At 66.3% G+C, this 24,771-nt stretch overlaps 1 protein-coding gene across 10 annotated transcripts in view; it reads right to left on the reverse strand.

Annotated features, from left to right (window-relative positions):
- The window catches only part of ANO1 (anoctamin 1), a 151,080-nt gene that overhangs the window by 39,613 nt on the left and 86,696 nt on the right, over positions 1–24,771 (reverse strand). For 6 of the 10 annotated variants that reach the window (XM_070062301.1, XM_070062082.1, XM_070062044.1 and 3 more), the window contains 9 exons: positions 18,293–18,391; positions 17,275–17,426; positions 16,012–16,066; positions 13,226–13,277; positions 10,334–10,399; positions 9,945–10,000; positions 7,318–7,359; positions 1,923–1,987; positions 1,062–1,196 (listed from right to left, as the gene is read on the reverse strand). In XM_070062301.1, the coding sequence (XP_069918402.1) occupies positions 1,062–1,196; positions 1,923–1,987; positions 7,318–7,359; positions 9,945–10,000; positions 10,334–10,399; positions 13,226–13,277; positions 16,012–16,066; positions 17,275–17,426; positions 18,293–18,391 (722 nt within the window). The remainder of the gene's footprint in view (positions 1–1,061; positions 1,197–1,922; positions 1,988–7,317; positions 7,360–9,944; positions 10,001–10,333; positions 10,400–13,225; positions 13,278–16,011; positions 16,067–17,274; positions 17,427–18,292; positions 18,392–24,771) is intronic. The other 4 variants (XM_070062232.1, XM_070062122.1, XM_070062429.1 and 1 more) reach the window with 1 other exon arrangement.

The raw sequence follows: 24,771 nt of genomic DNA on the forward strand, positions 1-24,771 counted from the left end.
GTGTGCATGGGGTCAGGTGAGAGGTCACAGCTGTGTGTATGGGGTCAGGTGAGAGGTCAGAGCTGTGTGCATGGGGTCAGGTAGGAGTCACAGCTGTGTGCCTGGGGTCAGGTAGAGGTCACAGCTGTGTGCATGGGGTCAGGTGAGAGGTCACAGCTGTGTGTATGGGGTCAGGTGAGAGGTCAGAGCTGTGTGCATGGGGTCAGGTAGGAGTCACAGCTGTGTGCCCGGGGTCAGGTAGAGGTCACAGCTATGTGCATGGGGTCAGGTGAGAGGTCAGCTGTGTGCATGGGGTCAGGTGAGAGGTCACAGCTGTGTGCATGGGGTCAGGTAGAGGTCACAGCTGTGTGCATGGGGTCAGGTGAGAGGTCACAGCTGTGTGCATGGGGTCAGGTGAGAGGTCAGCTGTGTGCACAGGGTCAGGCAGAGGTCACAGCTGTGTGCCCGGGGTCAGGTAGAGGTCACAGCTGTGTGCATGGGGTCAGGTAGAGGTCACAGCTGTGTGCATGGGGTCAGGTACAGGTCACAGCTGTGTGCATTAGGTCAGGTGAGAGGTCACAGCTGTGTGCATGGGGTCAGGTAGGGGTCACAACTGTGTGCCTGGGGTCAGATAGAGGTCACAGCTGTGTGCATGGGGTCAGGTGAGAGGTCACAGCTGTGTGCATGGGGTCAGGTACAGGTCACAGCTGTGTGCATGGGGTCAGGTGAGAGGTCACAGCTGTGTGTATGGGGTCAGGTGAGAGGTCAGAGCTGTGTGCATGGGGTCAGGTAGGGGTCACAGCTGTGTGCATGGGGTCAGGTACAGGTCACAGCTGTGTGCATGGGGTCAGGTGAGAGGTCACAGCTGTGTGTATGGGGTCAGGTGAGAGGTCACAGCTGTGTGCCCGGGGTCAGATGAGAGGTCATAGCTGTGTGCATTGGATCAGGTAGGGGTCACAGCTGTGTGCACGGGGTCAGGTGAGAGGTCACAGCTGTGTGCATGGGGTCGGGTGAGGGTCGCAGTGCTGATGGATTTCAGTGGAGGGACAGCAGGAAAGCTTGGGGTGGGGGCCGCTGCCTACCTGGGGATGTTCTCGTCCATGGTGGCACAGCCGTAGAGGAAGACGATGATGCCCACCACGGAGGCGGGGATGAGCATCTGGGTGTAGACGCCCAGCCAGGCGAAGTACAGGCCAATCTTCTCCCCAAAGTACTTCCTGTGCCGCAGGAAGACAGAGCCAGGGACGAGCTGTCACCCACCCCTCACAGGGACAAGCTGTCACCCACCCCTCGGCAGACAGTGCAGTCCCCTCCCCAGCAGGGAACCACCCACCGCAGGCCCAGGGTTCTCTGGCCTGAGAAGCAGGGCGTGGGGTGCGGGGTGCGGGGCACCCGGCGGGTGTGGCCTGCTCTGTGCCCCCTGCGCCCGGCCCTTTGCCTGTGGTGCTCGGGAAGGTGGGTGACAGCCCAGGCTGGCGGGCACGGAAGACTCTTCCGGAGGCTCTCAGCTCCGTCCCGATCCCCACTCAGCGTGAGAACGGGAGCTCACTTTGGCACGGAAGTGCCAAGAAAACCAATCGCTCCGCCGCGGAGCCCGTCGGCAGCGTGACGGCTTAGGAGAGTGTCCGTGGGCCAACGCCGGCTGCAGGCCCCTCAGGACGCTGCGCCCTGCCCGTGGGACGGAGTCCTTGCCCGGGGGGGGGGGCTCATTCTTACGCTGCAGCCTCTGCAGCCGCCCCGCTGGGCCTGAAGACGCCTTTAGCGGGAGATGGTGACCGTGACCTCACGGGCCCAGCCTCCCGCCAACATGAACAAACGGCTTCAACTAATGCCGGCCCAGGCTACGGGCAGGGCAGGGAGCCCCGGCTCCTCCCACACGAGCCGCTCAGCTCAGGCAGGCTGGCTCTCCTGAGCGGGACCCAGGCCTGCCGGTGCCGACTCACCTGACCAGGTCGATGGGCTGGTACTTGTAGAAGACCCCGTAACTTGCCCACTCTTCATACAGGAGCTGGAAGAGGAGACGTGTAGGAGGTGGGCGTCAGCCACGCACCGGCAACAGCGAGCGTCCACTTGGAGGTGACGTGGGGGCGGGGAAGCCGCCTCTGGCTGTTATGGGGTCCCACCTCGCCCTGGTTTGATCTAGAAGTGACTGAGAAGGCCTGATACCATGGGGCTTTCCCATTTAGGCTCCTGGCAGTCCCTGGTCAAAGCATTTTTTTAGAAAGATTTGTATTTATTTCAAAGGCAGAGTTATAGAGAGAGAGAAAAAGAGAGAGAGAGAGAGAGAGGTCTTCCATCCTTCCATCCACTGGTTCACTCCCCAGATGGTCGTGATGGCCAGGGCTGGGGCACGCAGAAGCCAGGAGCCTCATCCTGGTCTCCCACAGGAGTGGCAGGGACCCAGCACGTGGGCCACCTTCTGCTGCTTTCCCAGGCCATTAGCAGGGCGCTGGGTGAGCAGTGGAGCGGCCGGGACAGGAACGAGCACCACATGGGATGCTGGCGTTGCCGGCGCCTGTGAGCAGTCTTTCCCCGAGAACAGTCGCCCACCTCTGCTTCACGCTCTCTAGGCTGCTGTCTAAGACCGTAAGTACTGTGACGGCAAAACCCAGTGTGTGTGGGGGGGGGGGGGGGCGGCAGGTGGGAGCGGGGCTGAGACCCAAAGCCTCTGGGGAGCAGCCTGGACGCTCAGGCTCCCCCTGGCTGAATCAGAGCCCGGGGGGGTGTCACAGCCCTGCGCACGCACGTGTGCATGTGTGCTGGTGTGCGCATGTGCAAGGGGTACTCTCTGACCTCTAGCCAGAAGGGTGGCCGACAGCACCTCCCCAGGTGGCAGAGAGTACCACGGCGGCCCCTGTGTGTCCCAGGGGCAGCACCCTGCAGCCTGTGCGTCACAGCTGCAGTGCTGCTGGGTGATGGGAGCCTGAGCGGACGGACCATGCTGACCGCACCGCTGCTGCCCTGGGCGGCTTCTGGCCCTCCCTGGAGTCAAGTCAGCGACTTCCGCCCCAGAGAGGCTGCGGGCACAGCAGAGAGGAAGGTGGGGGAGACACAGAGGAGACAGCAGAGAGGCAGAGCTGAGACCGAGCCGTGGCAGGTTTAGGCTGAGCCTCTGGGAGGAGGAGCCACTGAGACGACCCTGCGGAAGGCGTGGCCACGTGCCCCGGTCACTGTGTCCCTGGGGCCGCCCCGCTCACCCCAGCCCAAGCTGGCTCACCCCGTCCCGACAGGCGGGGGACGCAGCCCACACCCCCAGCCTCCTACAGAAATTCCTCAACCTCGGTGGGCTTTTCTTCCTGGAGAAGACAGCGCCAATCACCCTGCACTGTCGGTGTGCAAAATAAGGCCCAAGATGCCACTGCTGCCGCGAGAAGAACCCAGGCCTCCACTTGGCCTCCGTGTGCTCAGGGAGGCGCTGGGCACCGAGGGGACCCAGGCGAGAAGCGGAACAGCCAGGGCCCGGCACTCTGGCCACAGGGGCCCAGAGACTCCAGTGCCACACCCGGGGGGGGATCCCAGCTCCAGGGCCCAGAGACTCCAGTCCCACACCCGGGGGGGGGGATCCCGGCTCCAGGGCCCAGAGACTCCAGTGCCACACGCGGGGGGGATCCCAGCTCCAGGGCCCACAGCCTCCAGTGCCACACCTGGGGGGGGATCCCGGCTCCAGGGCCCAGAGACTCCAGTGCCACACCTGGGGGGGGGGGATCCCGGCTCCAGGGCCCAGAGCCTCCAGTGTCACACCCGGGGGGGGATCCCAGCTCCAGGGCCCACAGCCTCCAGTGCCACACCTGGGGGGGGGGGATCCAGGCTCCAGGGCCCAGAGCCTCCGGTGCCACACCTGGGGGGGTATCCGGCTCCAGGGCCCAGAGACTCCAGTGCCACACCCGGGGGGGGATGCCGGCTCCAGGGCCCAGAGCCTCCAGTGCCACACCCGGGGGGGGATCCCGGCTCCAGGGCCCAGAGCCTCCAGTGCCACACCTGGGGGAGGATCCAGGCACAGACGTCTCCTGCTCTGACCACCAGCCCACACCCACGTGGTGGGCAGCCCAATGAGTGTTCACCCCTCTCCATCCCCCAGCAGCAGCGGCACGGGGTGGGGGGAGGGGGAAGGGTGGGGGACCTGGTGTATCTTTTCCTTCTCGTCCTTAGTGCCCAGCAGATCCTGGGGTGGTCACGGGTTCCACTGAGTGACTGCTGAGTGAGTGAATGAGAGACAGGCTGGCCCGTGGCTCCTGATCCCGCTCAGCGGCAGAGCACCCTCAGTTCACACCTGTCCTCCCAGGTGGGGTCAGGCCCCGGGGCTCAGCCACCGACACAAGCCGCTCTCACGGGAAAGGCAAATGACTAGAACAGCGCCACGTCACACGGAGCCACCGTGGGAGACAGGGACCCGACACCACGTCACACGGAGCCACCGTGGGAGACAGGGACCCGACACCACGTCACACGGAGCCACCGTGGGAGACAGGGACCCGACACCACGTCACACGGGGCCACTGTGGGAGACAGAGACGTCCCCCCAGGACCCAACGCCGCTTCACACGGAGCCACCGTGGGAGACAGGGACCCGACGCCACGTCACACGGAGCCACCGTGGGAGACAGGGACCCGACACCACGTCACACGGAGCCACCGTGGGAGACAGGGACCCGACGCCACGTCACACGGAGCCACCGTGGGAGACAGGGACCCGACGCCACGTCACACGGAGCCACCGTGGGAGACAGGGACCCGACACCACGTCACACGGAGCCACCGTGGGAGACAGGGACCCGACACCACGTCACACGGAGCCACCGTGGGAGACAGGGACCCGACACCACGTCACACGGGGCCACTGTGGGAGACAGAGACGTCCCCCCAGGACCCGACGCCACTTCACACGGAGCCACCGTGGGAGACAGGGACCCGACGCCACGTCACACGGAGCCACCGTGGGAGACAGGGACCCGACACCACGTCACACGGAGCCACCGTGGGAGACAGGGACCCGACGCCACGTCACACGGAGCCACCGTGGGAGACAGGGACCCGACACCACGTCACACGGAGCCACCGTGGGAGACAGGGACCCGACACCACGTCACACGGGGCCACTGTGGGAGACAGAGACGTCCCCCCAGGACCCGACGCCACTTCACACGGAGCCACCGTGGGAGACAGGGACCCGACGCCACGTCACACGGAGCCACCGTGGGAGACAGGGACCCGACACCACGTCACACGGGGCCACTGTGGGAGACAGAGACGTCCCCCCAGGACCCAACGCCGCTTCACACGGAGCCACCGTGGGAGACAGAGACGTCCCCCAAGGACCCGACGCCACGTCACACGGAGCCACCGTGGGAGACAGGGACGTCCCCCAAGGACCCGACGCCGCTTCACGTGGAGCCACCGTGGGAGACAGAGACGTCCCCCAGGACCCGACGCCGCTTCACGTGGAGCCACCGTGGGAGAGAGAGACGTCCCCCAGGACCCGACGCCACCTCACGCGGAGCCACCGTGGGAGACAGGGACGTCCCCCAGGACCTGAAGCCACTTCACACGGAGCCACCGTGGGAGAGAGACGTCCCCCAGGACCCGATGCCACCTCACGCGGAGCCTTCAAGGCCCCGAGCGAGGGCCAGCAGCCAATCTGCCTTTCTTTCCCTGCCGTCTCTGGCGACTCACTCCTGTGTCTGCTCGCCCAGCCACCCCGCCCGGCACCCACCTCCTACTGTTGGTTCATCTGTCTACTCACCAACCAGCCGTCCACCCACCCACCCAGCTACCCACCCGCCAAGCCATCCTCACCTGTCTATCAATCTATCCATCCATGCACACCCCCCACCATCCACCACCCCCCACCATCCGTCCATCCATCCATCCACCCCCCCACCATCCGACCATCCATCCATCCACCACCCCCCACCATCCATCCGTCCATCCATCCACCACCCCCCACCATCCGTCCATCCATCACCCCCCACCATCCATCCGTCCATCCATCCACCACCCCCCACCATCCGTCCATCCGTCCATCCGTCCATCCATCCATCCACCCCCCCTACCATCCGACCATCCATCCATCTACCACCCCCACCATCTGTCCATCCGTCCATCCGTCCATCCACCACCCCCCACCATCCGTCCATCCATCACCCCCCACCATCCGTCCATCCGTCCATCCACCCCCCCTACCATCCGTCCATCCATCCCTCCACCACCCCCACCATCTGTCCATCCGTCCATCCGCCCATCCACCACCCCCCACCATCCGTCAGTCCGTCCGTCCATCCATCCGTCATTACTCCCTGGCAGTCCCCAGGGGCCACACTGCCGAGACCTCAGAGTGGGTGGAGGGGGCAGCATTCCAGGGGGAGGGCCTGGCACTGCGCTTGCTGAGCCTGGCGCACGGCAGTGCCCAGTACATATTTCTTGAATAAGCAAACGAGCTAGCCCTGGCACCATCAGCTGAGAAGTCTTGAGATAAGAAATGTGGCCAGTGTGGGTGGAGGGGCCGGGGCCCGGAGGACAGCACCCAGCCAGAAGCGCACACGGCGGGTGAGGGGTCTGGGGTCGGGAGCCTCGTGAGGAGGAAGACATCAGCTCGGGGGGGGGGGGTGAGGGCCACGAGCCTGGGCACCCAGCCCCTGGACTGCAGGGACCGGCGGGGGAGCTCTCCAGGCCGAGGGTCTCGGGCCGGTGCCAGATGCTGGACTACACACAACCAAATATGTCACTTGTGTGCTACATCAGACAGCGCCCGCGGCTGCATTCCGGGGCGGGCAAGTCGCATCAAGCAGCCCATGGACGGGGCCGGAGGGAGGCTGGGTAGGAACATTCCAGCCGTCGAGGGGGCTGGGCCCTGGGATTTGGGACGAGGCCGCCATGGTGAGGCTGCGGCCACCCACCGCCTGCGGAAGGAGCAGCCGTGGGGGCAAGAGCTGGGGACGAGGCCAGGGTTTGTGGGGAAGTGAGAGAGGCTAAGCAGAGAGGGCGCCCGTGCGGGACAGCTGTCCTGAGCTCCCGGGGGCGGCTGTGGAGCCGCCTGGGGCTGGGGGTGGGGACCGAGGCTGTGACGGCCACCGCAGAGGGAGAGGCCGTTTCGGTTCTCAAAGTGTGTCCCCCAGAACAGCCGCACGGCCCCTTCCCATCCCAAGCTTCCCTGTTGGGCCGGCAAGTTCCCAGCTGTGCCTGGGGGTCCTGGGGTTATCTGCCCCACAGCAGCTCGGGGTGAGGCCGGTGCCAAGATGTGACCCCGGGCAGAGGGGGAGGGCCCTGGGGGCAGGGGATCCTGCTGTGGAGGCCCCCCCAGCGCCCCGCCCACACCCAGCCCCGCCCCTCTCACCCACTCACTTTTCTGTCGTTGAACTCCACACTGTCACCCTCGTAGTCTCCCTGGAAAAGAGAGGGAAAACTCAGCACCAGCGAGGCGCCCAGGAGGTTCCAGAACGGAACCCAGCCTGGAGACAGCGACACCTGGAGCCTGCGTGGCCTGCACCCCTCCTCCTCTGCCCAAAACATCCGAAGTCCCTGTAGGCTGCCCAGCCTGCCCCCGGGCCTCCCCGGCCACACTGAGAGACGGACTCAGACAGGAGCTGTGGTCAGTCCTTGGTGCCGGCCACGTGGGACAAAGGGGGCTTTGGGGGTGCCGAGGGAGCTGCAGCCACGGCGTGAACCTGTGTCCCACCTGCTGGACAGTCCCAGTGTCCAGCCCCAGTGTCCTGTCTCAGTTGTGCCCCTACTGGTGTCCCCAGAGAGAGGCTACATTACACGGGCATCATACACCTGGGCTGGTGAGCTCAACACGCCCATTCTACAGATGGAAACACCGAGACTCAGGGAAGCCCAGCCTGCCCACACCTGGGAAGAGGAGCCGGACAGTGGGCAGTCGGCGTCTGACACAGCAACTGAAGGCAGCAGGGGGAGAAACGGGCATCCCAGAACTCTGCCTGGCACCTCCCCGCTCAGCGGCAACCAGGAGGACTTGACCAAGCACCCAAGGGGGCAGCCTCGTGGCTGGCCTTGGCACCAGACGCTCCCACAGCAGCTCCGTCGCCCTGGCCACCCAGCCCGTCTCGTCTCGCTCTCCCGGTGTTTGTTTTCGTGGCTGAGATGGCCACGGGTCTGCGTGCTGGTGGCCTCAGTGACCCTGGGGCGTGCGAGCCAACCAGGAGGAAGCCAGGGAACCGCTGAGCAGCCGACGCAACGGCAGCTCCCTTCTGTGAGGCTGGCGGTCCCAGGCACGTCCTGAGGCCGCGCTCCCGCGAGGCACCACCCGCCTGGTGGCAGCTCCCTGCGCCTTGTCCGAGGAGAGTCTCACTGGACGCAGGGAAGGGTGGGTGGATGGATGACTGCCGTAAGTGGGGGCAGGGAGGCCACAGGCAGGAGGGCAGCTCACACCAAGGAAGATGGACGCAGACGTGGAGAGCCAGGGCGCCCAGCATGCAGTGGCGTCTACTAACGTCTGCCCTGATTAGGAATACGGGGCCTGTGGCTCCGTCCAGGATGTTAGCAGCCTTGGAATGGAAAGTGCTCTGGGTGAAAAATGCCCCCACTCCCAGCAACGCCCAAAGCTGCGCGGGCGTGGCTGCTGGAGCGCCCAGCCTGTCTCCCGTCCCTGGAGTGGGGACGGACCTCACGTGGCAGCTCCCCCCGCTGCATAGGGCGCAGCGACGCCCACAACCAGGCAGGCCCTCTGCGTGGGACACGGATTCGCGTGGGACTGGCTGTGTGACAGCGGGCGAGAGCGAGGGCACCTGGGGCAGCTGCTTAAACCGCACATCAGCTCCCGCCGGGATGTGCAGGTGAGGGGCTGGGAGGCGGGGAGGGCGAGGGGGTGGCGCTGCCAGGGGAGGGGCACGGCTTTGCCCCGCTCCCCCGGGGCTGTGCGGCCTCTGGGTCTGTGTCCGCACTGGGCCAATGAGACGAAGCCCCAGCGAAACACCGCGCTGGGCACACAGCGGGTTCTCAGGAGGGTTGGCCCCTCCCTTCCCTCCTAAGACCTTAAGGGACGCCAGTGCAAAGACCAGGCGTGGGCGTGGCTCTAGGCTGCCTGTGCCCTGTGCGGGGGGCCCTGGGGGGCTGTGTTCCGGGTGCACACAGTGGGGCTGAACAAATCCCATGGGGAAGCCAGACAGAGGCAGGAGAGGAGGAGCCGCCCCCAGGACCTGGGGCTCAGAGCCCACCCTCCTGACATTGCCAGAGAGGCCCCCTGACTCAGCCAGTGCAAAGCCACGTGCGTTTCCCCAGTAACTACGGAGCGCTCACAGCCAGGCCACCCTGAAGTGGCACACTCAGGAGGTGGCCCACAGCTGGCAGAGGGCGGGAGAGACCAGCTGGGGCGGGGCGGGGGGGGGGTCCGCCGAGACTGCGGCCGTGGAGGGAGGAGCACAGAACGGTGTGTGCGGGGGCACCCAGGGGGGACGCTGGGCTGGGCCACCCCAGACCCCTGGCCCTGCAGAAGGGAGGCAGGCAGCAGGTGGCCCACCTGGGCCTTCCCCCAGCCCCGCCCCTGTGCTCCAGGGTCTCTCTCGGAGCCCTCTGGTACCCTGGCGGTCAGACAGGGCAAGCGACTGTCCCCCACTCACAGACAGTGGCACCGAGGCCCAGTAAGGACCACGGCTGCCCTGGTCAGCGCCAGTGAGAGGGAGTGGTGGGGCCTGGGACCTGGGCCCCCTGCCCCCTGGGCCCTGGTCTTGGGAGGGCAGTTCCGGAAGCTCCTCAGGTACAGAGACACACAGAGCCCCGGTCACCCGGCCAGGCCCCAGCCTGGGCACGGCGTCCGGCACAGGTGCCCTGGCTCACGGGGCCTGCACGGGGAACAGCAGAGGCCTGTGTGCTGCTGACATTTACGGGGAAAGCAAACAGGAAGCAGTGACCACAGGGCAATTGGCGCTCCCTGGGGGGGAGGAGGGGCGTGGCCACGGGGCTCTGCAGAAGCTGAGGACAAGCAGAGGCCAGCGGGGGTCAACAGTACTCACGTCGTGCAGCGGGTACGCGGCCGAGTAGACGCCGTTGGCCAGCAGGCTGGTGATGCCTTCAGAACAGAGGCAGACAGAGGGTTAGGACGGGGCAGGCCTCCCGGCCCACGGCCCAGAGCCGCCTCTCGGGCCCTCCCCGGGGCTGGGTTCCCGCTCAACCAGGGAGGAGAGGAGGGACGATGCTTGATTGGTGGAGTTGGCGAGAGACAGGAGAGACGCCCAGAGGCAGGCCCGCAGCCCGGCCCCGCTGCTCCAGGGCAAGCCTGCGCCGCAGGGGGGTCGCGAGAGCTGAATCACGCACGAAGCTGGGGAGCACGCATCCGACTTGGACTCAGGCCTCGGGCGGGCTGACGGACGGGAGGAGCCGGGGAGGCGCACACCGCACTTACCGTACTTCCCACACTTCCGCCTCTTACTTAGAAGGGCAGAGTCCTTCTTCCTTCCCTCTCCTTGCCCTGTTTGCACATCGGCTGTTAGTCCCACGCCAGGGCCCACAGGGACCAAAGCCGCATCTGGGGAGTAAGGGCGGGCGGCGGGCGAGGGGGCTCGCGGCCGCCCAGGGCCGCTGGGGGCACCGGGAAGGCGGCTGGGCCTTGCAGGGCGGGCTCAAGGGCCTGCGCTGGGGGTGTGAAAACCACAACGTGGGCATCCACTTGAGGAGTGGCCGTGGACCCCAGACCCAGGAGACAGCGGCGGAGGAGGGATCGGAGCCCCAGGGACGTGCGTGGGGGCTCTCGGGACTCTGGCCTCGCTGCCCACACGTAGGCAGGGACCAGAGCCATGGAGAATCGCCGCGGAATCCTGGGCTGGCGGAAGGGCCCTGCCAGGCTGCACACATGCCCGCTCATTCACGGCGGCCTGGGCCATGACCCCTGCCCGACAGCAGTGGGAAAACGCCCTTGGGATATCCTCGCAGACGCGGGCCATCTCCTCGGTCAGTGGCCTGGAGTGGTCGGAGGACGTGAGGGTGAGGGCTACACCACGCACACAGGGCAGGGCTCAACTCCGGTCAAGAAGCATGGCCGCCGAGCTCCCGCCTTCCTTACTGCCCTGCAGTGCGGCGGGCAGGGTGCGGCCGCAGGCCTCGGCCCGGGGGGGCCTCTCTAAGCGCCTGCTCAGACGCGGTCTCGCCAGACAGGCCTTCCCTGGACACAGCTCCCCGGCCCCCGCCCCGCTCTCACCCTGGCCAATCTGATTACTGGGGACAGGTTTCCTTCCCGGACAAGAAAAGTGCCCCCGGGAGCGGGGTGCGGGGAGCCTGGCGGGCAGCGGGAGGCCATCGGTCGAGGCACCAACGTTGAGTGGGGCACAGAGAAGAACCCCCCAAACCTGCGTTTCCAGAAACACAGCCCCCCTGCAGCAGAAGGGACCCGCTGGGGCCACAGAGCCCTGGGCTCAGAGCCACGGGGCTCCCTGTGCCTCGGCTTTGTCCCCGGGCAGGGACTCCAAGGTGCTCCCAACCCCGCCATCCCACTGGTCCCACCGCCCGTCCGCGATGCAGCCGCCTGGATCAGCCACTCCGGAGGCCCCGCCCACAGTGGGCTGGGCGATGGGGACAGCTCCCCTGGGCTCCCCTTGACTCCGGGATGAGTCCCTCCCCTAGAGCGATCCCGGGCCAGGACGATGGCCCTGAGACTGACCACTAGCCACGCAGGCCAGGGCCAAGGGCTTCGTTCCCGCCCTGGGCACTGGGCCGCCCCGGGCATCCTCACCCCGCTCCCTGCTCTGCGCTCCGGCTGCATAGGAAGCTATGGGGAAGATGGATGGGGGAGGGCCTCTGCAGGGCACACAGCCGCTCAGGAGGGGACAGAGGCCTGGGGTGGCGCTCCCTGGCTCTGCAGAGGCCGCCCCTGCTGTGGGCGGGGGCCCCGCCGGCCAGGCCCCCGCCTGCCGCGCTCGCGGGCAGAACTGCCTGTGTGGTTTGAGGGGCTCTGTCAGCCAGGACCCAGGAGCGCGGCTGGGACCGTTCCGCGGCGGCTTCTAGACTGGGGCTCTGAGCCGCGTCCTTCGGGAAGCTCATGCAAAGCGGAACTGAAAGCTAAGTCTACTTTGGTGCAGAGTATCTCCCAAACCCCGGGGCACCACTGGCTCGGTGGTGGAGACGCTGCTGCTTGCGATGCCTGGGTCCCGGCTCCACGTCTGCCCTCTAGCAGGTGCGCTGCCATCAACCCAGGGGTGCCGCAAGGACTTGGCTTCCTGCTAACCACTTGGGAGAGCGGGATGGCGTGCGGGTCTCCTGGCTTCAGCCTGGCCCAGCCTTGGCTGTTGTGGGCATTTAGGGAATGAACCAGAGGACGGAAGCTCTCTCTGTCTGTCTCCCATCCAAGTACTAACCAGGCCCGACCCTGCTTAGCTTCTGAGAGCGGACGGGATCGGGCGCATACGGCCGTGACTCTCTGTCTCTATCTTTCTCTGTGTCTCTGCCTTTCAAACAAATAAGAATAAATATTAAAATAATTTTTGAAATCTACACATCAGGAGTCCACAAAAAGTCCCTGGAAGATAAACGCTATGAAAAAAATATTGCACGAGTTACAATTTTTTTTGCACCAAAATAAACTTATCTTTAAATCCCATTTTCCATGAACTTTATAAAAATAAGCTTGTTCTTCTCTCGCTTTCTTTGTTAAAGATTTACTTGTGTGAAAGGCAAAGCAACGGGGTGGGGAGGGGCGGGACCGGCCCTCAGCTGGCTCGCTCCAGGAAGCAGGAACTCCCCCTGCGTCTCCCACGTGGGTGGCAGGGCCCTTGGGCTGCCCCCAGGTGTGCTAGCAGGGAGCTGGCTCGGACGTGCAGGCAGGACCCCAAGCAGGCACCCTGACACGGGGCGCGGGCATCCCAGGTGAGCTTGACCTGCGCCACGACGCCGTCCCCTCCGCCAGCTTCCCGAAGCACGAGCTCGGACCCGAGTGCCTTCCGACGCGGCCCTGGGCTCGCGCGGCCGCCTCCAGCCAGGGGCTGCTTGCCCGGGCTACGCCCCACCCCCACCCCCCTACAGAAGCCCCGTCGCCTTCCTGCTGGCCTGTGAGGGTCAAGGGACGGCTAAGAATCTGTGGTCACTGCGTGGGACCCTGTGCACACGCTCACAAACACGCAAGCCAAAGTGAAGGAGACGCCTGTGTTTAAAATGCCACGGCTGTAACCGTGCCAGGGCCCTGAGGGGGCGCTCTGGGTACACGCAGCGACAGTGACGCGGGCTTCACTCCAAGCCCCCAGCCCGCCGGCTGCCTCCCACCCAGAGGCTGCTGGGAAACCAGCGCCGAGCTCAGAGATGTCCTCACCCATGCTGTACTTGGCTTTGGTGCACGTGGTCCTCTTCAGAATCTCGTAGACCTGTTGGAGAGGGGTGAGCAGACGGTCACCCAGCCAGGCCACCCCCGCCACCCCCGCTGGGTCCCCAGCAGACACCGGGCTTTTCGAAGGAGCAATCCCTGGGGCTCAGGACTCCCAAGCCCTGCAGAGCGCGAGGCTGGCACAGGCCGTGGGCTCCAGGGAGCAGGGTCCCTCACGCCCCAGACGGGAGAGCTCCCCGCTCACGGGGGGAGGAGAGGCCCTGCCCACAGGCCCGGGGCCCTCCTGGGAGCTGTGCGGGATGTCACACAGCCCGTGCAGTGAGCTCACCCACCCTTTCCACCGAGGCACAGGTGGGACTAAGGCCACTCCCAGACACAGAATGTTCTAGAAAGCTGCGGTGAGGGGTGGGGACAGGTCTTGGGATTGCCTGCCGGGCTGTGTTGGCAGGGGGCTTCGTGGCTCCCAGCTCCCGACGCTCCCCCAGACACACACCTAGTGCACTGCTTCGCGGGGTGGCCCAGGAGCCACCGTGGGTGCTGGGAGACCTGGGACAAGTGACGCCAGCACCGCGGGGCGCGAGTCACGGGCCCAGCCCCACGGACGTGCGCGGTTCTCTGCAGAGCCCCCTCCCCGCTGCCTGTCTGGGCGTGCCTCCACCTCCCGGCTGCTTCTCGCTCCCTCCCCCTCCCGCAGCCCCCGGCCTCCGTGCCGCAGGGGACGCCTGTCCACCCTGAAGCACCTGACTCCTGCCCACCGTGTGTGTCACCACGTGCTCACCGCCTGTCCCTCCCACCTCCACAAACACCCGCCGCACCAGGGAAGGACCCCCCCCCCCCAGCTGCCCTCATGGCTCCCTCCCCACCGCCCACCTCGCCCGTTACCACCTGCTCCCTGGCCTGGGGCCCCCTTCACAAGCCGTGGCCCCACCTTGCCCTCTACCTGCCCCCTCCCCCTCCGTGCGGCCCTGGAAGTGACTGCTAGTTCTCCGGCCCTGACCACGTCCTCCTGTGGCTCCCTAGTGCTACAGACCGAACATCTGAGACCCAACACCCACACACTGGGCCCCTCGCGCCTGGAGCCTGCCGGGCTGCGCCCCCACATCTGGAGTGGAGCGGCCGCGTGGAGGGCAGTGGGGGTGCTGTGAGCCGTGCACACCCGCGCCAATGCTGCGACGCTAGCCTTCACGCCCAGGAGGCCTGGCAAACGGGGGCCAGGCCCTGGGAGGGGAGCCGGCGCCCACAGCCTGCCCGCCCCTCCCCGCCGGAAGTCAGCGGACACGTGGGTGGCTCAGAGTGCCGACGATGGTGACGCCATCCCAGGGATCACAAACCCAACTCACAGCAGGTGCTCCGCCCGCCTGCCCCCCTCGACGGTCTACAGCTGCCCCGGCCCCCAGGGGCATTCCACAACACCCCCCAGACAGCGTACAAAGTCGGGTGCACAAGGAAGGGTCTTCAAAGAGTTCACAAAGCTGTGCATGAAGGGAAAGCCATGCAGTTCGCAGCGGCTTCCTGACTCCATCTCCCTACCGACTCTCATTCATTCATTCATGAGAGGCAGAGGCCAGGGAACCCCACCTGCTGGTTCACCTCCCAGACGCCTGTTGGCAGCCAGGCCTGGGCACGGCTGAAGCTGGGACCCAGCACAGAGCTCCCACGCTGGGGGCAGGGACCCGAGGACGCGAGCCGCCCCCAGTGCCTCCTGGCGTGTGCGCCAGCAGGAACACTGGGAGGACCCAGGTGGGGGCGTCAGCTGGCATCGCAACTGCGAGGCCAAACGCGTGCCCTCCACAAGCACCCGTGTTCTGAGTCCTGGCGTGGGGCTCTGTCCACGGGGGGCTGCTGCAGCTTTATCCCTGTCGCAGTGACGTGGAAAACGGGAAGCCACGTAGGCCAACCCTGCAGGGGGCTCCCAGGCGGCCACGAGAGACAAGCATCGCCTCTTCCGGACACGGGGCCAGCCCCGAGTTCCAGCCAGGGGGCGCCTCGTCGCTCATCGGCAGGAGGCCTAATCGCTAACGCTAACGAGCAGCTCCGTCAGTAGGGAGAATCCCAGCAGCCGCTCGGTGCCCGCTCGGCGCCCGCGTCTCGCTCTCCACGGGGCCAGCGTCCTCATTCTGACGCACGCTCCGCGACCCCCCTGAGGGCACGAGGCCGGGAGAGGGCCAAGAGCAGACGGCACCCAGATGTGCCCGTCCTGGCTGCACGGCCGCCCCGCACGGACTCCCTGCTCGCTGTGCAATGGTGCAGGACAGAGGACGGCAGCGAGGGCTCGGCTGCCGGTTAGGTTCTGGCTGAGACACAAACTGGGTCCCGAGCCATGCACAGGCCCAGCTTGGCAGGTGGACAACTTGGCGCTGTCTGACCGGTAAACATTAAGCCAGCACCTTGAGCAGGGCAGGGTGGCCTGGTCAGACTTCAAACCTCGGGAGCTCGTCTGTGCCTCTACCAGAAACCCCAGGCTGGGGGCCTGAACGCCGGGCTCATGGCACCGAGCCCACGGGCAACAAAGGCAGGGAAGCCGGCCGAAGTCCGTCCCTCGAGGGCTCCCCTACGCTGCTTCAGTTCCCGCTGCTCTGCTGTGTCCCGCGCACCTGCTCTGAGCCGGCCCCGGGCGGCAGCCCTCCCCTGGGCCCCTCGCTGCCCTCTCGTCTCATTATTCTAATTATTTCTGTCACAGGCAATTAGAGCCGGCCGCTCCCGCAGGAGTGTCGGGAAAATGAAATGATCATTGGCTTCCCCAGGGCCGCTGTGTGCACACACGCGATACTCACGATTGTGCTCCGTGTTTTGCTGTCGAAAAACGAGTCCTTGTCGGACAGGTCAAACCTGCGGGAGAATTGGGGGGACACAGGACTCGGATCACCAGCGGTGAACCCTGGAGCCCAACGCCCAGGAGAACCACCCTTGGCCCGTAGCGGCCACCTGGACACGGGCGTGGCTCTGCGCGCACACAGCAGGTGCGAGCCGTCTGCCCCTGGTGCCTGGAGCGGTCTGCTGAGCCACCCCTGCTCCGGAGACCCCCAAGGGGCAGCTGAGCCCCTGCTGCTTTGGGAGACGCCCTCAAGGTCTACGCTTCAATGCTGAGGGGGCAGCTCAAGGGTCCCGGGGTGACCAGTCTCCCTGGAGCGCCCCCTGGCATGGGGCCAGCTGCCTTGGGCTGCAGAGAGATGGCCGGAGGCTTCCTCTGAGCGGAGGGCATCCTGGGAATAGCTACTCGCTGCCCACGGTTCCTGGGGGGAGCTGGGGAGGCTGGCTGGGGGGGTTTCCATTGGCAGGTGAACCGGCGCTGACCAGGTGGACCAGGTGGGCCTGAGGAGAGGCTGCCTCCCTCTGAAGCCCTGGGGGCCGGGCCCTGGAGCTGGGGGCCGCTTCCTTCCTGCTGGGCCCCCACCAGGATTGGTAACAGCAGGTGATGCCTGCCCCTCCGACACACAGGGACCCCAGCATCGCTGGGACAGACTAGGCTCAGGCCCTCTCCCCTGCCCTTTCTTCCACTCCGGAGGCCAGCGGCGTCCAGGAACCCTCCTGTCCCCCCTCCCCCAGGCCCCCTGTGTTGCCAGAGCCCAGCTTCCTGTTCCCAGCTGTGCCCAGCGAGGCCCAGGTAGGCTGGCCTGCAGCCTGGCTGACCCAGGTGGCTACGCCCCAGTGCCCTTAGGAGCGGGGGGAGGGACGGTCCCATGACAGGTGAGGCACTGCCAGGCAACAGGGACCGTGGGAGCCCTGGGGATGCCTTCAGCCCACGCTTCCAGGAGGGAAGGGAGAGGGAGGCTCCCTGCGGCTTACGGCTGCTGGGAGGCAGGAGGCACGGTCAGCCCGACCTGGCCAGCGGTCCCCAAAAGTCCGAGCAGGAGGGGTGGGAGTCCCCCAAGGAGGACCAACCAACCCGTGCACCCCCAGATCCTCAGCAAACAGCAACCTTGTGGTCATTTTCACGGCCACTTCCGGGCTCAGCAGCACGCCCAGGGGCCAGGGTCCCTCCCCTCTGTGGACCCTGCACAGAGCCCGTGGGGGCAGGGCGGGGCGGACCCACTTACAGGTGCTGCTTCTCGCGGGAGAAGGGGTAGGAGAGCCTCTTGGTGGTCTGGGGCCTGTGCTCGGCCACCTTGGGCTGGATGGGGTCTGTGAGTTTCTGGAACACGGAGTTGATCTTTTTCAGGAGGCCGTGGGTCTCGTTGATGTGATACATCTGTGGGCACCGAGGGGCGGGTGAGCGGTCGGCCTGCGCGCCGGGCCCCACCACCCCCGGCCCAGAGCTCAGCTCCGGTGCGTCCCAGGGCAGCTGCCGTCCGCACCACGCCGGGGGCCTGGGAGCCCAGGGCTGACCGGCTGCGGGCGTGGCCTCTTTGGGCCCCCGTCCACAGAACACGCGATGCCAGGCCAAGCACTGCTGTCAGAATGCCTTTTTTTTTTTTTTTTTTTTGACAGGCAGAGTGGACAGTGAGAGAGTCAGAGACAGAGAGAAAGGTCTTCCTTTTTCCATTGGTTCACCCCCCAAATGGCTGTGTGCTGTGCCGATCCAAAGGCAGGAGCCAGGTGCTTCTCCTGGTCTCCCATGGGGTGCAGGGCCCAAGCACCTGGGCCATCCTCCACTGCACTCCCAGCCACAGCAGAGAGCTGGCCTGGAAGAGGGGCAACCGGGACAGGATCTGGTGCCCCGACCGGGACTAGAACCTGGTGTGCCGGCGCCACAAGGCAGAGGATTAGCCTAGTGAGCCGCGGCGCCAGCCTCCAGACTGCCTTTTTGCAATAAAGTTTTCAGAGATGAAAGACAAAAAAAATCCTAGCAAGCCAGGAAATGTGACTAAAATGAGCCTGAAAAACTCGCTGCGACCCCACACACACCAACGCAGAGTGCAATGTGTCTTGTGTTGATGACGGACACCATCAGGGTCTGCACCCGCCCCCAACTCCGTGGGACCTGGCCTGAGTCTGGAGACCGCCCGTGGCTGCCCCTTACTCTCCACCATCGGGACTCGGGACCCCAACAGCGCCGTGGCCACAGCCCCGTGGCCGACTGCCGAGGGGTCTTGAGGCACACGCGGCCCTGCCCACCTTCTTCGTGGGCATCTTCAGCTTCAGGAACTCCGCCTCTCTGCACAGCACAGTCCAGGGTGCGTGGATTTTCACGAAGCCGACCCCGTGGATCTTGGTCTAGGAGGCAAGGAGAGGAGTGGCATTGAAAACCGTTTCCGCCTGGGGCACACCTGCCCGGCCGCTGCCGCCAGCCGCACTCGACCTGGACAGCCGCCGGGACCAGCCCCCAGCAGCACGGGAGGAGGGTCCGGAGTACGCCCCAGGGGCACACACTGCTGTGGGTTCAGGGAGTTTAGCTGAGGGCCCCTCCCACCAGCCTGGGACACAACGGCGTGGACCCCGGGACCCTCGGCTCGGAACTGGTTCCCCAAGCGGGGCTGACGACGGCCCCCAGTGGGCATCTTCCCTCTGTGGGGTCAAGGCTGTGTCTCTGCCATCTCCTGGCCTAAGGCCCACGTCAGCCAAGCTCAAGCCCGGCTCCTCGTGGATCAGCCACTCCTCGCCAAGTCCTACACAGCCCCAACCAACAGCCGTGGCCCCACGTGGGGGTTGGGAGCAGCACCCACCGGGGGCTCTGTAGGTGCCGACTCCATCACCCCAGAGATAAAGACGTCACTGCTGCCCCCTTTACAGATGGGAACACTGAGGCTTGGGAGGCAAGGCTGCCTCGGCGTCCTGACTCACGGCCGGCAGGTGCACTGTCCAAGGACAGGGACCCCAACCGTGCAGGCTGGGCCGCGTCTCCCTCCCCAGAATTCACAGCTAAGACACCGTTTACCAGGTGACACAGGGCCCCGCCGGCCCTCCGTGGCTGCCCTGCTACCGAGAGCTCCTCGCTCTCGGCACAGAAACTGACAACGCCGAGCACACTGCCCGTGGGCTGCGGGCTCCTCGTCCTCCGGGCCTTGGGCCGAGGTCCTTCCTGCAGTTCTGGGCCACGAAGGAGTTCAGCAGAAGGCTGGGGGGAGAGCGCTGGGCCCCGGGCCCCAGGTGCAGAGCGGCCAGCTCCGATCCGCGAGCCGGCCACGGCTCTGGGCGGCGCCCCGTGAGCACCGGGTGGGCGTGAGGCACCCGCAGGGCGTGAGGCACCCGCACAAGGGACTGTTCCACACTGCTGGCAAGTGGGCGCGGAGCCGAAGAAACCTGGGGTGACTTCCAAGCAAACCAGGTCTGCAGTGGGTGAAACAGACGCCCCGGTGAGCGCCGGGGCCCGTGGCGGTGACGTCTGTGCCCGGGCAGAGCTGAGCAGTTTGGGCGAAGATCCGGGAGCCAGAGGACAGAGCGGGGCCAGCTTGGTTGCCACTGGCTCCCCCCAAGTCCCACCTGAGGAAGTGGGACCCGCACCCAGCTCGACGTCCTGCCCCTCGTCTCTCCTCTGCCAGACGCCGACAGCAGAGGCCGCCGCCCGGGGCCAGCCCACGGCTCACTCAGCTCGGGGCTGGGGCCTGGCCGGCCCTGCTGCCCACAGCCTGCACAGCCTGTGCTCGGAATGAATGAATGACCGGCAACAGCGATCCTGCCGGCGACAGAAGCTAAATCCGCTGGGCTCTCCCCACGTGCCGGCCCTGCCCGGCACACTTGGCTTCTGATCTTTCACTCAGAGAGCCTGAGGACGCTCCGGCCCAACACTGTGCCCATCTCACAGCTACGCACACCAAGGCCCGGAGCTGTGGACTGCTGTCACAATGGGCCACAAAGCAGGCGGCTTCCAAACAGCCAGGCAAGTCGGCCGCCGGCGTGTGGGCGGGGCTGCGCTCACCCAGAGACTGCCGGGGAGGCGCCTTCCTGTCTTGTGCAGGGTCCGGGGTCCCAGGCCCTCCTTGCCTGTGCCGCCTCACCCCACCCCTGCTGGAGTCCATGGCAAAGCTCACTCTGCCTTGCGGGGTCCCGGCAGAGTCAGGACAACCTCATCCCAGGACGAGTCCCTTATTCTACCCGCAAAGACCTGCTTCCGGGGGGGGGGGGGCGGACATGGGCCAGCAGGGAGCTGCTGTGTGGCTGTGTGGGCGCCTCGAGGCCTGAGGCGGGGGAGGGGCACCCTGCCCACCCCCCACCTCGCCCCATCAACTGTGTGGCGTCACCCGACTTCCCGCAGAGGGGTCTCAGATGTCCAATGCGGCTTAGAAGTCAGGACAGAGAGGGACGGGCTCAGGGCGGCCTCCCCCTGCCCACGCCCACCTCCGTGCACAGTCCCCTGGGCCAAGCAGCTCAGCACCCCACCCCCAGCGCCGGGCCGCTGTGAGGGTCCCCTGCCTGGCAGCACCAAGGCTGGGAGGGAGGCCCAGAGCCCACGTGCGGTGGAACCTCCTCTTCCTGCCGCGGCCCCAGGTTTATTTCTGGGCTCTGCTCGCTGCCCGCGGAGACCCGGGATGCACTGTCCCCGCCCAGGGAGGGCTCCGGCGCGGGGGCGTGGAGCCGGTGCCTGCTGCTGCCGCCCTGGGAAAAGGCCCGTCTCTGTTTTCGCCAGCGACGCGGTCTCCAGGGAAAACATCTGGCCAGGCTTGGGAAAGGGGTCGTGGGACCAGCTCGGCAAACACACACACACGCACGCACACACACGCACACGCACACGTGGGACCAGCTCGTCAAACACAAACACACACGCACAGACACGCACATGCACATGTGGGACCAGCTTGGCACACACACACACGCACATGCACACACATGTGGGACCAGCTCGGCAAACACACACGCACGCACACGCACGCACACACACGCACACGTGAGACCAGCTCGTCAAACACACACACACGCACAGACACGCAACACACACACATGCACATGTGGGACCAGCTCGGCAAACACACACGCACGCACACACACACACACGCACACACACGTGGGACCAGCTCAGCAAACACGCGCACACACACGCACGCATGCGGGACGCTTCAGGCCGGGTGCCCAGCCTGCCCGCAGACGCGCACAGAGATGCCGCGGCCCTGCCCCCCCCCAGCCCGGACCCCTCGGGTTGGGGCTCTGCTGGCCACAGACCTGCCGAGGCTGAGAATCGCGGCCGCGGGCGGGGGCTCTGAAGGAACCGGTCAGCACAGAGAGACCACACACAGGTGCTCCAAGTCCTCTGGCGGAGCCAGGTCCAGACACCCACTGAAGGCTGCACAGGTCCCAGGGGAGGCGCGCTGACTCCAGCTGACCCCCGCCCCGTCCCTCACACGCCCTGCAGGCTGCATGGGAGCCGCACTCACCGCCGAGCCCAGGGCCGTGAGAAAGGCTGCGGCCTCACAGGCCACGGTGCACAGGACAACACCAGGGCGGGGCACCACCGCGGCGCCGCCATCGCCACCGAGGCCGGGGACTCCGTGTGCGCGCTCCTCCGCGGCCGGAGCGGGATTGCTTCTGGCGTTTTGCAGCCACAAGACAGAAGAAAACCAAAGACAAAGCCAGCAAAAAAGCCCCCTGGGGGAGTCATGGTGACCCAGGACGCCAAGGGGTCCCTCCCGCGGCCCGCAGGCCCGCGTGTCCGCCACGGTGGTGGAGCTGGCAGCCGACAGACGCCACCCTCCTGGAGGTCAGGCTTGGAAACTGGGGGCTCCGCAGGCGGCTTCCCCGCGGCTCTGGGCGGTGCTGCGCCCTCGCCCACCCTCGTCCTCCAATGCGCTCCACTCCCCGCAGAGAATCGGCGGTCCCGCACCCTGGCGGGAGGGAGCGAAGGCCTGAGGGCCACGGAGCCACCAAGGGGGCCTCCCCGAAGCAGCTCCTGGTGGGAACCGGGGGCCATGCACAGGGGAGGGGCTCGAGCCCCTTTCCCACCCAGCACAGCCAGGCCGCCTGTGTGGCCACGGGGGGCCGACAGCCACCCCCGCAGGGCCTTGGGAGCCCACACCTGGAGGGCACGGTCCTCTTCCTGCCCGGCTCCCGGTGCGGATGTGTGGCCGCCACACCCCGTCTCCTGGGATCGCGGGCGCAGGAGAGCTGGTGGGAGGGGCCAGACGGCACCAGTGCCTGCGGGTCTGGGTTCCCCACCAGGATGGGCTTCCTGGGCCGTCCCACAGCGCAGGTGCGTCTGCCCGTCCCTGCCGGCACGCGGCTCCTAGGCTGGCTCTGTCTCTGGTGTGTCCCGGGGACAGAGCCCGGCAGCTGGCACAGGGCAGGCACCTGAGGATGGAGGGAGGGGGAGGAAGGGCGGCCCAGGCACTGGGCCCTCCCCCGACTTTGCCCTGCCCCCGCGGTGGGCACTGGTGGGTCCCTTGCAGCACACACAGATGCTGCGCCCTGCGGGCGGAGGGGCACGGCCGCTCTGCCTCGGGCCTCCTCACCCCCAGCCCCGCCCCAGCGCCTGCTGGACCCGCATCCTGTCCATCAGTGGGAAGTATCAATCCACGTTTGTGCTTCTGTGACGGGCCGGAAGGCCAGGGACTCCAACCTCCCACGGAAAACTGAGAAGGCAAAAGCGACCGAACGGCCCCCCCAGGTGCTGCAGAGACGGGGCACGGGGCTGGCAGGCCACGCTCCGGAGAGGAGGGGCTCGGACCCCATCTTCCTTGGGGGCTTCTACCAAGGAGGCCGCCTGGGCTGTCGCCGGCAGCAGAGGAGAGAGGAGGCAGGCACCCCAGCCGCAGGCCTGGGCGCGTCAGATGGGCGGACCCCACCCTGGGCCGGGACACTGCGTTCAGCTGACCTCCATCCCTCCACCCCGCCTCTAACCCGGATTGGAAGAGGCGGCAGACGTGGGGGCCAGCAGAGCAGGACGGAGAAAGCGAGGGCAAAGGGCAAACAAAGCCCCCTGCAGGCCACAGCGACACCGGGTGGCCAGGCGACCCGGGACCCAGCTCCCACCTCTGAGGCAGCGAGCCCGCCTGCCCGGTCACAGGAGCCCAGGGACAATGACCAGATGACCAAGCGTGCCAGGCCCACCAGGCCCTAGGCAGCGCCTGCCGGCTGGTGGGAGACAGAACCCGCCCGCGCAGGGCTCAGGCCAGGGTCATCAAAGTCCTAGCGGGGTCGTAAATCAGCTCGTTTAAAGAAACAAAGCCAAGACGGACAAGATCCGAGGACAGGAAACTATTAAAAAACGACACAGAGGACTTGGAAGAGAACCAAACAGAACTTCTAGAAATTAGGGGGGCGGGGAGTATGAGAAGCCCAGCAGAGGAGTCTGAAAAATCCGCAACCCGTGCCAGGAGGGGGAGAGGGGTGGTGGGAGGGGGCGCACCAGCCCGGGGCCAGCGCAGCCCGCGCCCGGCGCTCGCCAGTCGACCACTGGGACCTCTCTCAAGGCCGCACCGGGTCACCACGTGGCTCACGGTGCTCTACCGCGCCAGGCGGGGCGGGCCTGGGGACCGATGAGGACCTCAGGGCTGCAGCCGGGATGAGGGATGTCACCCGGACCGCCTGCGGGACCTGCACTCGCCTCAAAGTCACGGTGACCACATGGCTGGGCCGGGTGCGCGGTGCCGGCTGAGGCGGGAGGGTGCTGGGCTGCCCGCATCCCCACGGGTTGAGGCGGGAGGGCTCTGGGCTGCCCGCATCCCTGTGGGTTGAGGAGGGCTCTGGGCTGCCCACATCCCCGCGGGTTGAGGTGGGCTCTGGGCTGCCCGCATGCCCGCGGGTTGAGGAGGGCTCTGGGCTGCCCGCACCCCCACGGGTTGAGGCGGGCTCTGGGCTGCCCGCATCCCCGCGGCAGAGCCCTGCCCTGCTCCCGACCCAGCTTCCTGGTCCTGAGCGCTCTGGGGGGCAGCAGGTGATGCTCCAGTACCTGGGGCCCTGCCACCCAGCTGGGAGGCCTGGACTGCTGTCTGGGCTCCCGGCCCCGGCCTGGCCCAGCCCCGGCTGTCGTAGGCAGCTCAGGAATGAACTGGCAGATGCAAGAAAGATCTCTATCTCCACCTCTCAATATTTTTTTCATTAAAAAAAAAGAGCTTAAAAAGAAAAGTGCAGGGGGGCAGGCTAGTAAAGCCACCACCTGTGACACCGGCATCCCATATGGGCACCAGTTCAAGTCCCGGCTGCTCCACTTCTGAGCAGCTCTCTGCTGTGGCCTGGGAAAGCAGCGGAGGATGGGCCAAGTCCTTGGCCCCTGCACCCGGTACACGGGAGACCCTGGCTCCTGGCTTCAGCCTGGCTGAGCCCCGGGGTACGGCCATCTGGGGAGGGAACCAGCAGATGGAAGACCTCTCCCCTTCTCAACGTAACTCTGACTTTCAAATAAATTAATAAATTTTTTTTAAAGAAAAGTGCAGAATAAAAGAAGAACGCCCACACGGCACCAAGACCAGACCCAAGGAAACCAGGGACTGAGGTCCCATCCCACGCTCGGGGCCACAGCAGCAGACCCCCGGGGGCATAAACCTCAGAGCCCCTCACCTCCCAGGAGCACCGGCTGCTTCCTGCAGGGTGGGGTGGGGCAAAGTGCAAGGTCAGGAGCCGGGGCCTGACCCCCACCCTCAATGCCCTGGCCTTGAGGAGGGACCTCTGCTCCCACCGGGGCCAAGGGGCTGTGCTCACCCCTCCCTGGGGAAACTGAGCCCCGTGGA

Source organism: Oryctolagus cuniculus, chromosome 1 (genome assembly GCF_964237555.1).
Source record: "Oryctolagus cuniculus chromosome 1, mOryCun1.1, whole genome shotgun sequence".
Lineage (NCBI taxonomy): Eukaryota > Metazoa > Chordata > Mammalia > Lagomorpha > Leporidae > Oryctolagus > Oryctolagus cuniculus.